Source organism: Impatiens glandulifera, chromosome 2 (assembly GCF_907164915.1).
Source record: "Impatiens glandulifera chromosome 2, dImpGla2.1, whole genome shotgun sequence".
Classification (NCBI taxonomy): domain Eukaryota; kingdom Viridiplantae; phylum Streptophyta; class Magnoliopsida; order Ericales; family Balsaminaceae; genus Impatiens; species Impatiens glandulifera.
In genome coordinates this window covers 20,462,563-20,475,430 of record NC_061863.1, presented here as the reverse complement: position 1 = coordinate 20,475,430, position 12,868 = coordinate 20,462,563, and the positions used below count along the sequence as shown (strand labels likewise).

At 30.1% G+C, this 12,868-nt stretch overlaps 1 protein-coding gene across 3 annotated transcripts; it reads right to left on the bottom strand.

The window, feature by feature from the left end:
- Window positions 1–250: 250 nt before the first annotated feature.
- LOC124928045 (release factor glutamine methyltransferase) lies at window positions 251–2,871 on the bottom strand. Of its 3 annotated transcripts, XM_047468576.1 has the most exons (4): window positions 2,043–2,867; window positions 1,437–1,682; window positions 945–1,105; window positions 664–788 (listed from the first exon to the last, which is right to left on the bottom strand). In XM_047468576.1, exons 1-3 carry the CDS (start codon window positions 2,769–2,771, stop codon window positions 971–973), a joined length of 1,110 nt encoding a protein of 369 aa, XP_047324532.1. In that variant the 5' UTR covers window positions 2,772–2,867; the 3' UTR covers window positions 664–788; window positions 945–970. The 3 variants fall into 3 exon arrangements, with proteins under 3 accessions (XP_047324533.1, XP_047324532.1, XP_047324531.1); XM_047468577.1 differs by lacking the exon at window positions 945–1,105 and having other exon boundaries at window positions 251–788; window positions 2,043–2,871; XM_047468575.1 differs by lacking the exon at window positions 664–788 and having other exon boundaries at window positions 820–1,105.
- Between the last annotated feature and the right edge of the window lie 9,997 nt (window positions 2,872–12,868).

The following is a 12,868-nucleotide window of genomic DNA, read 5'->3' as shown; positions in this document are numbered from 1 at the left end:
GAAACATTGTTCTAACACAATTTCTAAAATTGGTTTTATTGTTAATTTGGCAATGTTGTCCACTTTAAAATTTAGTAGAATTCTAGGAAGTAAGAAGATTCAAACGCTAAATTTTATGAGTTGACTTAGAAACTTGAGAAGAATTCTCAAATGTAAAAGGATAAGTTATGAACCGATTTCCCGAGACTCATTCCTCTAAGTTGCGAAAGATATACCATGTTATGCAAAGAGAACAGTTGAAAAGACTAAGGAGAACAAAATTAAATGTTTAAATGCGGTGAAAAAAACAACTAAAATAGAAACTACAAAAGTTGTATGAAGTCACTTCTAACGTTTTTACAACCCAATGCATAGCGAAAAGAAAGACAAGAAGACAATATTATATTTCAATGAAAAATGCGAACAAGCCTCCGGCAAGTGGTTATGACTGATACATAACTTATGCAGTTAAATCTAACTTAGGCATATGGTGTGTATAATGAATTTAATTGATTAATACTAAGCAATTGTCAAATATATTCAGGTTGGATTGAAGAAGCAAAATTCATATGCATGGTTTATTTTACAACATCCATAGCACATTTAGAAGTAATACTGATTTTAAATGAAGCCAATAAATGCTATTACTATTGCACATCAAACTATTTTCCCACTCAGCTTGCTCTAAATCCAGTTACAAATCGCTGGACACCAGCAAAATCCGTCACAATCTTTACGTCAAAAAAGCTGCCCTCGTGTTTATTCTCCATGTATTCTTTGAGAAACTGGCTATGCTTTTCACCATTTGTCTGCAAGTTCAAGATAATTGATTAATACTAAGCAATTGTCAAATATATTCAGGTTGGATCGAAGAAGCAAAATTCATATGCATGGTTTATTTTACAACATCCATAGCACATTTAGAAGTAATACTGATTTTAAATGAAGCCAATAAATGCTATTACTATTGCACATCAAACTATTTTCCCACTCAGCTTGCTCTAAATCCAGTTACAAATCGCTGAACACCAGCAAAATCCGTCACAATCTTTACGTCAAAAAACCTGCTCTCGTGTTTATTCTCCATGTATTCTTTGAGAAACTGGCTATGCTTTTCACCATTTGTCTGCAAGTTCAAGATAATATACCAACAAGAAGAAACCAAAATGAAACCATCAAGTTGCCTTATCAATGTATAAAGTCAAGATATTGGTCCAATATAAGTAACACCCGCAGAGATTATGTGATATTTTAGAAATTAAGGTGCATTAAGTTTCCACTTCAATAAAGGTGCTTTAAGTAGGAATACCTCACATCTCAAGTGTAGTTGCCAGTTTTATAGTTGCAGGCAGTCAGAGATCAAATGAATTTATCAGTGGTGTTGAGAAAGCATAAGACAAAAGAAAAGGTGAGAATCCGTTCCATGGCATTACATTTACAAGGAGGAAACATTTTACCTCAAAAGAAAAGAATCCACCAGGTTTCAACATTGAAACAGCACCATCACAAAGGTGAAGAAGATCATCCATTCCATCTTTACCACCGTCCAATGCAAGCTTTGGTTCATGCCGACCAACCTCAGCTTGTAACCCACTTAAATGTTCACTTGGTATGTATGGTGGATTACTCACAAGACCATCAACCTCTCCCTTAAAATCCTCCAATGGTTCAAACCAAGATCCTAGCTTCACCGTTACCTTATCCTGACCAAATATTATAAAACAAGATGCATTAGTAAGCATCGTTTAATATATTGATGAGAAAGAGGATTCAAATTATAGCCTCAAACTGATTATGATTCAATCCCCTTCTATCTTTCATGCATAGTAACAGACATCAACAAGAAGTAAAATTCCCACTGTAAAAGAGGAAGACATCATCCTTCATCAAATTTCAAATAAAAACATGAATTCCCAGCAATTAGAAAATGAACATGTTTTCGAGAAACGATCAAACTATTTTCATTCAATGTTCGACACCAACAATGCATCGACAGTGGTGAAATATCTAACACAAAACAAATTTAAGTTTATCAATTGCTTTTAAAATTGGATAACGCTAACCTGTAAATTGTATCTGTTCACATTGAAGGAGGAAACAGAAACTGCAACATGACTCAAATCTGTAGCTATGACCCTTCCGGTATTCCCCAAAATCCTTGCAATGCCAATGGCAAGAGCACCACTTCCAGTCCCTAAATCAGCCCACAACCCTTGTCCCAATTTCGGGTTTTTCTCAATTGCATCACCAACTAAATCAACAATCAATTCAGTCTCCGGCCTGGGGATCAAAACCCCTTCTTGTACACTCAATACCAAATCCCTCCAATGCTCACACCCCACAATGTACTGAAACGGTCTCCTCTCTTCAATTCTCTGTTTCCACAGCACATAAAGATCTTCTACATCAGCCCTCAGCTTCACTTTAGTTTTTCCATCTTCATCATCATTCCCGTTCATTAAGCAGAGCGTATTATTGGGAGTATCTAAGGCGTCTTCTATTAACCAATTGAGCTCCCTTTGCAAGAGGGTGGAGTCAGGGCCATTGTCAGTGTCTAGGAACTTTGTTCCGATGGAGTTGACGAGGGTTTTAGCCCAGAAATTCCATCGGCGGAGGTCTGATAAGGCGGCTGTATAAATGGGTGGCTTCAGAAAGAGTGGCGTTTGAAGTTTTGGAGTGGCGGGTGGGATGGAGATTGAAGATAAGGAGATGGTCCGACGTAAATAAGTGTGGGAAAGGATTGGCTCAAAAATTGAAGCGGATACGCGGGTAGAGCTGAAGCTTACTCGCATCTCGGTCTATAACGATTCTCCAATGGCGCCTTCGATCCAACCTGTTCGATTGAAATATACTACTACAACAGTAAGTCTTGGTGATGACAAAGAAGTAGCGGCGTGAATAGAGAAAGATTGATTGAGTGAAGAGAGAATAAAAACTAAAAATATAAAGTATTAATTATTAATTTTGTTTTTAAAATTATTTTATTATTAAAATTTATCCTTATAAAAATGTAACTTCTTAAAATAATAGTAAAGCCTAAAATTTATAGATACTCTTTAAAAAAATATATATATATTTGTAATTTCGGAAAGATCCATTTGATGTCATGTAGCTTAGCACGTGTTGGAGGATGCGCTACAATCCGGGGATCTCGGGTGACTCGAGATTTGATACGTTTCAGTTTTAGTTTGTATGTCAAACATCATTTAAAATAAAACATTTAATTTTAAAAATTTGACAGTACTTGAGAGCTTTTGAAATTAATTAGGTAAAAATAATTAATTTTATTCAAATTTTAATAATATTGAGATTTATTATAATCAGATAATAACTTGACTGAAATCCGGTTTAAATTAATTAAATATAACTAATTTAAGAAAATATCATCTATTTAAAAATTAGATTCGCCAAATGATTTAGAAAATTAGTAAAAGATACTTGTATAAAAGTACTTTATACCAAAGTTTCCATAAGGGGTTCGTTATTTGTTGACACTCAAGAAAGAGTTTTCGTGCTATGTCCTCTGCGCCCGTTGAAAACATTTTTATTTTTTAAAGTAAAAGTCTAGCTATCAAAAAATTTATTTATAACATTTATTTCTTTTAATTAGTAGATCGGGGGTTCTAAACAAGGATAAGTTTAAATTAAGTAAATAATTGTACAAAATTATTTAAAACTGCGTATCTGCGATTGCGTTTATCTAAGACCTGGAAAATTATTTAAAACTGCATATATGCAATTGCGTTTATCTAAGACCTGAAAATATTAGAAAAGTATTAGAATTTAAAAATAAATTTCAAATATGGCCTTAGTCAAAATATTTGTTTGGGAAATATCCCAAAAATATTTTGAAATCATTTTCTGACCTCTTGAGATTATTTGAAAATGGATTAGGGTTCCAAAATTACAAAAATAATTTTGAATATTGAAAAGTAGAACCAAACAGGCCTTATGATCGGAGTCCTATGGCTTGGGTCCATTTTTACATGTCTGAGACTAAATGGACTTGGTCTAGACCGAGGGTGCTCTAGATCGGGGCTCGGGATACTCGGTCAGAGGACTAGAGTGTTCGACCCTGGGGCTCGGGAGGCTCAATCCTAAACTCGGATTGTTTAGTCCTAGGAGTCTCGATCCCAGATTTAGATTTCTCGGTCGTGGGTCCTGGGAGTCTTGGTCCCAAGTCAGACCTCTTGGTCCTAGGTGAGAATCCTCGGTCGGATTTTTTGGTCCTTGCTTAAAAACACCGGTCTTAGGGCTCGGTCCTAACTCAAGAACATCGGTCCTTAGTCCCAGTCCTTAGTCTCGGTCCTAGGTCAATATTTTCGGTCCTTGGACTCGATCAGGACCGAGGATTCTTGGTCCTTAGTCCCACAAGACTCGGTCCAAGAGTACTGAGTGTTCTTCATTTGGTATGAAGATTGTAGGTTTACAGATCATGAAAACATGATAGGTAAGTTGTAAATAATTCATATGAATGTAGGGATCATAACCCCTAACCATATACCCGATCAATCGAACTCTATAATGATTGATTTTTCAAAATGATTTTTAGGGAAAATTTTGGGAACTTTTGATTTAGGTCATCTCATGGCCTAATTCTTGTTCCAACAACTTCGAAATGATGTTTACAATTGAACACGACCGAAATAATAACATTACACAAGCTCAGTAACAACTTCACAAACTGAAATTTAAACTTTATTTTTCTAAAATTTCAGATCGATCAAACATGATCGGGATGTATGTAATATCATTTGAAAATCATCCTAACAAGTTTACAAACATGTTAGACAACTATTCGAACCAAAATTCAAGCTTAAAAGCTCAAGAACACGAAATTCAAAATTTCTAATTTTAAATTAAATTTGGGTTTTTTAATTGAGGTTGAATTGATGAAATCTATTTCGACGGAAAGTTTAGAAATCATTTAAGGATTGATTTCGACTATAGAAAGCACAAAATTGAGCCCTAAATAAGATCAACCCGTTCGAACTTGGAAAAATCCAATTTTGAATCACAAATTGAATTATAGTAGGTCTAAAAGCTTACTAATGATTGGAGAACACTCCAATGATCTGTAGAAAGCTTTCCTAAGCCCTAAATCAAAGCTTAGAATGCCAGAGTAGTTTCTTCAAAAACCAGACGCCGGAGTTTATATGAAAATCTTTGAATTGGCTGTAATATTTAGATTTTGTTCGATGGATTGGAAGAAGAACACATAGGGAGTATTTATACTTGATCTAAGTCAATTTCGATGTCAATTCATATCAAATTTAGCTTCTAAAACCTTGTCCTTTGATTATGTTGGTGAAGTTTGGAGGGATAAGGTTGAGTAATGGCGGAGATAATATTTTTGGAAGGTCGCTGACGTCGAACGCATTTCTCCAGCCCCGCGAAGAAGATAAAAAAATGACGTCGTGTTGTTTAAATAAAACATGTAGTTGCGTTCCGTTGGCGTTCCGTCGGCCGTTGGAGCGTCTGGGCTAACGGGATTATGTCCCGTTAGTTGATCCGATATGGACCCGGACGCGCGTGTGCTTGGCTACAACCAGTATGCGTGGCATCTTTCTGAGTGCTGGATGAAAATCCAGCGCTCATCCGATGAATATAATTCCAACTGCAATGAAGTCCTTTATTTTCGGACATACTGGATCAACAATTTTTAATTTTAATATAAGGGTTATTTGAAATAGAATTTTTAACCCTTTTTGCGCTTTTTTCCACCAAAATAATACACAAAAATATTTTTCACAACATAACAAAAATTATGTTCATTTATTTTATTTTAGGTATTTTGAGGTATTTCTTTAATTATTTCAAGTTATAAATTACACATAACTCATGTTTAAAATTATAATTAAATTATTTCAACCCTTTTTTAGTTTAGTTTGGATAAAATAAATTCAATATTTTAATCACAAATTATTTTTGGTTTTTTTAAATTAATTTTTATTATTTAAAGTTTAATTATTATAATAATTAATCATAATTTACTCTTAACCTACTTTGGACTATTTTGAATTAAAATTTTCAAATTTTTTTTTTAACATGATTATAAATTAATAATAGTATTATAAATTAAGGTATGTTAAATTTTCATGCTAAATTAATAATAGTATTATAAATTAAGGTATGTTAAATTTTCATGCTTACCCTATTTATGTTATATTTTTAATTTTACTTTTTTAAACTTTAAGTCTTTCTAATAAATTATTTTTATATTAATATTTTAAAATTTAATTTAAAATAAATTTATTTTTTAAATAATAATTTGACTTTTTTTTTTTTGTAGTTTTAATAATAATTAAACATCAACCTATTATATATATATATATATATATATATATATATATATATATATATATATATATATATATATATATATATATATATATATTATATATATATATATATATATATATATATATATATATATATATATATATATATATATATATAAATATAATTAATGATACTTAATTTTCAAATTGGTCGGATTGTCGGGGGTCGAGAGTTGTGGTTAATTTGGATATATATGTAAAAATAATGAATACTTGGGTTGGATTGTGGTGTACCCGCCCATAAAATTTAAACGGTTAAAAATAAAATAAAAAATGTTATATGTATGTTTTGAACTTGCAATTTAACAAAAACAAGTACAATCTTTTAATCAACTAGACTAATAAGATTTTATATTTTAAATTTAACACTAAATTTGATGAACGTGAGACATTTAAATAATATAAGTTTAACCTTTTAAGTTGATTTGTGAAAATGAGAGTAAAAGAGAGGTCGACTAAGAATGATGAGTGATTTGTCGAGAGATAAAGAAATATATGAAAAAGTGTGAGTTACAAGATTATGATCAGTGGGTGGTTTGCCAAGGAAGATAAATAGACATATGAAAAAGTGTGAGTCACAAGATAAAAGTCAATTGGGGGTTAGTGATTGAGTTTGAAGTGAGATAAGAGGTGTGCTATCAATTGAGGTCGACTAAGATTGGTGAGTGATTTGATGAGAGGATAAAAAAGACGTATAAAAAAGTGTGAGTCACAAGATAAAGATCAATTGAGGGTTAAGTGGGTGTCGAGGGGATAATATTTTGTACATATATTTTTATCCGTGCATTTGCACGAGATTAATTCTAATAAATATCAAAGTCACCTAAAAAAAATTACAAATAAAAAAAATGAAAAAAGATAATTTTATTTCTTATTATTTTTAAATAATAATAATAATTTATAAATTTTCTCTTTAAATTGCTTTAATATTACAACTTATATATAACATGGCCAAGTTTTTCAATTCTTCAAAATAACTCTTACACAATAAAAAGTTTCCTTTATTTGTACAGTTTTATAACAACTCTTGAAAATTTTGAATTTTAAAAATATACAATCAAATATTTTTTTTTTTATTTTTCAGATTTTCATTCGAATATAATTTTATTTATAAAATAATTAATTCATAAAATAATTTAGTTTATTTATTTATACAAGAATTTATTCATAAAATGAATTTATTTTAATTAAAATATATTATTTATAAAAAATTATTTCAATTTTTTCCTTATAAAAGAAATTAGTTTAGTCCATTAAAAGGCCAATTTATTTTTATAAAAACCGATAAATACCCGGGCTTAGTTATTAAATTAGGCTAGAATCTAGTTAATAAAAATGGATAAATACGGGCTTAGTTATTAAATTAGGCTAGATCTTTATTATTTTGTTTTAGTTTTAAAAAGGCAGGCTCAACAAATTTTATTTTATTTAAATAGAGCCCAAATCGATCTATTCCCTTGCAGGAAGCCCAATACCCAATTCATTGTTTATAATTTTATTATTTATTTATACATATTAAAATAATGTTTAAGTAATATATTAGATTATGTATTTTATTTTAATATTTTATAATGTATTATTTTGATAAAATATGTATTTATTTTAATAAGTTTTTGTAATAAATTTGATTTCTCTCCTAATATATTTTATTATAATTTTTATTTAATATATTTTATTTAAAATTTATATAATGTATTATTTTGATATAATATATATTTTATTTTAGTGAATAATTTTTAAGTTAATTTTAACTATTTAATTTAGTATGTTTAATTTTAATTTAATAATATATATATATATATATATTATATTTATAAAATTAATTATTTATGAATTTAGAGAATAAAAAAAAAAAAAAGATAATTTGAAAAAGAAAATGAAGAAAATATGATTAGATCCTTAATGCAGTACTGATTTCGATTTTTCTCTCTTGGAAAGATGGATCCGATCTTTTTCCTTACTTTCATTTTCTAGTTTTCTTTCCACAACTACACGGAGGTCCCCATCTGTTTACGTCAATTTAAATAAGCCCTCTTTTTTTTTTTTTTACTTTTTTTTTTCTTTTAACAGGAACTCTCACTGTAGGCTCCTTTGGGCTGTTGTCCCGACTGCGGACTGGGCTGGGTCGTTTTGGGTTGAACTCAGTCTGCAAAATGTTTTGAAACATAATCCAATCAATAATAATTATGACAAATCAAATATATATATATATATAAATAAAACATGTATTATTATTATTATTATTATTATTATTATTATTATTATTATTATTATTATTATTATTATTATTATTATTATTATTATTATTATCTGATGGAATTAATTAACGTACTTGTAGACAAAAATACATCAATCACAATCACCGAGTTTCAAAAGAATTAGTCGAGTGAAGAACTCGAAAAACACTCCTAAGGTATACAAGGTGAATATATATGATTGAAAATTCAAGTCTAAAACCATTAATCAATTCTTTAACCAACGACCACTCATTCATCATTCATCCATCTAATGGTTATCATTGCTTACCTTTTTATTATCATTGCAAGTTACATGCAACAATAAGTATTTTATAGTCACAATAACAATTAATAATATTTGTTAATTGCCTCATTCAAAGCATTAATGTTAATGGTAACAATTAACAAATTTATTTTTATTTGAATTAAAATTCATCTTAATTCACATTTGAATTTGACGTGAATTTCATTTGAATTAAATTTTACCATTAATTAACATTTGAATTTGGTATGAATTTCATTTTCCCAAATATCATTTCCATTTAATTAATGGAATTATTTATCCCCCACGTTAATGGAAATTAAAAGATTAACCCGATAAAAAGTTCAATAGTTGAATTCTACATAGGATAGGTAGATGTAACCCTTTGAACCTTCCTTTATGAAATATATAACTTTACAGTCGATTAGTAGACTCAATATCCTTGAACTATTATGCCTTTTGTTTAAACGATTATACACTTTCACATAAAAAATTTCTTGATACATGTTAATTATCATGATTGTGTTCGTTTTGGCCACGAACACTCGACTAGTTCAGTGAGAGGGTCTAGAATTGAGCCGTACAATTCTTTCGAAGCGCCCCTTTCTCTCTCACATAGGTGATCTCTTTGTTCACAAATAATCATTAAAAGCCTGTGTGCTTATCCTTTTCCAAAGTACTATTTTATCGTAGGATTTTTCACCGATAACAATCTACCAAGTTTAGGACAATTAGGTTGTCCCATTGAACCTAGTTCTTGAGATCTCCAATCATCATAGGCTGGTTCCCTTCATACTAACTTATTGTAGGCTTAAGTCTCATTCCTTGTGAGAACTTTAACACCAACTTTCTGTTTAACTCTTTGGTTAGCAGATCAACAATATTATCTTTTAATTTTACGTAATCATTTGAGATAGTTTTAGTAGATAGTAATTATCAAATGGTATTATGTCTACGACGCATATGTCTACACTTATCATTATACATATGACTCTTAGCTTGTCCGATCTTAGATTGACTATCACAATGAATAGAAATTTCTGGTGCAGACTTAAACCACATTGGAATATCTTCTAAGAATATACGTCATTTAACTTCTTCACCACACTTGTCAAGAGCTATAAATTTAGATTCTATCGTTGATCAAACAATAATAGTTTGTTTCGAAGATTTTCAAGATATAGTTGTACCTCTAAGTATAAGCACATATCCACTTATTGACATTAGTGTCTTTCATATCTGCAATCCAATTAGCATCAGTGTACCCTTCGATAACAGCAGAATGTCTCGTGTAATGCAGACCATAATCATGAGTATTTCACAAATATCTAAGTAATCATACAATGAGTTTCTAATGTTTATTACCCGAATTACTCGTGTATCTACTTAGTTTGCTTACTGCATAGGCTATGTCTAGTTTTGTACAACTCATTAAAAACATTAGACTCTCAATTATTTGAGAATATTCTAATTGAGAAACACTCTCTCCGTAATTTTTAGATAGATGTTGACTCGTATCTATCAGAGTCTTAGCCAATGTAGAATCATCCTTGTTAAACTTTTCAAGGATCTTATCCACATAATGCGATTGATTTAGAACTATCCCTTTCGATGTTCTAATCACTTTTATTTCAAGAATCACATCATCCAATCTCATATTTTTCATGTCAAAATTTTAATTTAACATATCTTTAGTGCATTTAACCATTTTATCATTAATTACAATGAGAAGTATGTCATCTATATAATGACATAAAATGTCGTAACTATTTTTTGTGTCTTTAATATAAATACATTTATCACATTCATTGATCTTGAATCCACTTGTGATCATATCATGCTTAAATTTCTCATACCATTGTGTTGGAGCTTGTTTTAAGCCATACAAAGACTTAACCAATTTACAAACTTTATTTTCTTGTCCTTGAGAAGAAAACCCTTGAGGTTGATCTATGTAAATTTCTTCTTCCAAGTCTCTATTTAAGAAAGCTATTTTTACGTCCATTTATTGAACTTCTAGATTGCGCAAAGAAGTAATTGCATGAATTAATCGAACAAAAGTTATTCTTGTAATCGGAGAATATGTATCCAAATAATCAAGACCTTTTTGTAGGCAATATCCTTTTACCATCAGTCTTCCCTTATATTTATCAATTGATTTATCAATTGATTCATCAACTTTCATTTTCTTTTTGAAAATCCATCGATAACCTAGTGGTTTATTTCACGGAGTTAGATTCACTAGTTCCCACATATGGTTTTACAAGATATATTATATCTCACTATTAATTACATCTTTTCATTGAGGCCATTCAGACGAGGTAATTGCCTCATTATACGTTTGAGATTAACTTTCCATCATGAAAGTAATAAAATCAGGACCAAATGGTTTTTCTATTCTAGCTCGTTTACTTTGTCTAAGTTCAACCTTAACTTCGTTTTATTTTTCTTGTTCATCTAGTTCAAAAAATATTTTTGGAGAACGTTGTTCTTAATTAGACTTATATGTAATTACATGTTCAAAATTTTCCCAAAAAAAGTACATGCTCAAAGAACGATGCATTTTTCGATTTCCATTATCGTATTCTTATGAATATTCGAAATGTCTGATTTAAACACAAGAAAATGATAAGCACTATTGTTAAGTTCATATCCACTAAATATACAATCAATAGTTTGGTCTAACTTTTACCTTTTTAGGTAATGATACAGCTACCTTACCTAGACACTCCCACATTCGTAAGTATTCATATGATGATTTTCTTTCATACCATAAATCATATGGACTCTTATCTAGCTTCTTTCGTGAAACCTTATTTAAAAGGTAATTAGCCATCAAAATAGCTTCTCCCCACATATTTCGTAGTAGACCAGAACTTAATAGAAGTGAATTCATCATTTATTTTAATGTTCTATTTTTCCTCTTAGTCGTATTATTTTGTTGAGGAGAATAAGGTACTGTTGTCTCATGGAGTATACCATGTTGAGCACATATCTTAGCAAAAGGTGATTCATATTCACCTCTCTAATACTTCTTAGCACCTTGATCTTTTTACCAAGTTGATTTTCAACTTCATTTTTATAAAGAGTGAATTTCTCTACAGCTTCATCTTTACTTTTAAAAATATACACATAACAATATTTTTTGTTATTATGAATAAAAGTAATGAAGTATTATCCTTCACCACGTGTTGGTGTTCCTTTTAAATCACACACGTCTGTATGAATCAAATTAAGTGGTCAATTATTTTTTCAACGTTTCGAAAAGATGATCTCGTCAATTTCTCTGTAACACAAATTTTACACTTGAGTTTCTTATTTATTTCAAATGTATGTATACTCTTCAGTTTTATTAATCAATGCTATAACGTCCCGAAATGAGACGACACCTCCTAGTCCCCATAGCTTATCACGTGTCGCGGTAAGGCGAACACGTGGCAATATGGGTGGAAATATCATATCGCGGGATGGCTCGAGGTTCGATGAATTTCAACCTTGGTTTGCATGCTAGGCATCTTTTAAAATGAAACATTTAGTTTTTAAAAGATTTTGAAAATACCTAGAGCGATAAGAAATTAATTATGTAAAAATAATTAATCCTTTGTTCAAAAAAATAATTTGGGAGGTTAAATAACAATTTAACCTGAACCCGATTTAAATTAATTAAACATAACCAATTTAAAGATTATTTATTTTGAAAATCAGATTCATCAAGAGATTTTATGAAAACCAATAAAATAATACGTGTACAAACGTATTTATACTAGAGTTTCTAAAAAAAAGTGGTTCATTGTATGTTTACACTCTGGAAAGGGTTTTTGCGCTATGTCCTCTGCGCCCGCCTAAGGACGGTTTCGAATCCTTCTAAAATAAACAAAGTCTAGATTTTATTAATCCAATTATAACATTCATTACTTTTAATTAGTAGTCCATGAGTCCTATGTAAGGATGAGTTTTAAATAATTGTACAAAATTATTAAAAGGGGTGTGTACATGTTGCGTTGGTGTTCAGATTTAACAAAACTTGATAATATAAAGAAAAGGTGTTA

Bases quoted from the DNA above. Each gene is read 5' to 3' on its own strand.
- LOC124928045 (XM_047468577.1), bottom strand. From the start codon at position 2,771: ATGCGAGTAAGCTTCAGCTCTACCCGCGTATCCGCTTCAATTTTTGAG. The intron at 1,683-2,042 runs GTTAGCGTTATC...ATATTTGGTCAG, and splicing joins TGAACAGATACAATTTACAG to GATAAGGTAACGGTGAAGCT. The intron at 789-1,436 runs GTAAAATGTTTC...TTGAACTTGCAG, and splicing joins GTGGATTCTTTTCTTTTGAG to ACAAATGGTGAAAAGCATAG.